Source organism: Trypanosoma grayi (genome assembly GCF_000691245.1).
Source record: "Trypanosoma grayi strain ANR4 Tgr_2544_V1, whole genome shotgun sequence".
Classification (NCBI taxonomy): domain Eukaryota; phylum Euglenozoa; class Kinetoplastea; order Trypanosomatida; family Trypanosomatidae; genus Trypanosoma; species Trypanosoma grayi.
The window spans coordinates 1-540 of record NW_008828162.1 but is presented as its reverse complement, the minus strand read 5'-3'; the positions used below and the strand labels follow the sequence as shown (position 1 = coordinate 540).

Genomic DNA, 540 nt, shown 5'->3' with positions numbered 1-540 from the left:
GAGCGGCTCACCGACCTGCTGGAGGCAATGGACCGTGACGCCTGGGCAGCGGCTGAGCGCGAGGCGGCGCGGCTGGCAGGGGAATTTGCCGCGCTGGTAGGGGCAGAGGCTTCGGCCCGGCGGGCTGTGGAGGCGGAGACCCTTCGTGCTGCTGGGCGCCTCGAGCGGGAGTTGAAACGCTGTGCTAGGGACGCCGTTGGTCGGGAGCAGCAGCGGCGACGGTGCTTGGCTGCACAGGCAGATGCCACAAGGGCACGTATGCAACGTGAAAATCAAGAAATAGAGGAGGAAGAGGCGGACAAACGAGAGGCCGTGGAGTGGCAAGAGGGGCAGCGTCTGCATGAAGAGGAGGAGGCTCTTCGAGAGGACATGGAGCGGCAGGAGGACGAGCATCTCAGCGTACTCCTGAAAGTGATGCGGAAGGCGATGGCAGCTGCTGCGGGGCTTGAAAGGCAGCGTCTGTATGAAGAGGAGGAGGCTCTTCGAGATGCCGTGGAGCAGAAGGAGGATGAGCGGCTCACCGACCTGCTGGAGGCAATG

General features: G+C 64.1%; 1 protein-coding gene across 1 annotated transcript; it reads left to right on the top strand.

The window, feature by feature from the left end:
- On the top strand, nt 1-540 carry DQ04_25441000 (hypothetical protein; the record flags this gene model as incomplete). The annotated part of the gene is made up of 1 exon (XM_009318280.1): nt 1-540. A coding segment is annotated over one exon (540 nt), but the record flags the coding sequence as incomplete, so codon positions are not given.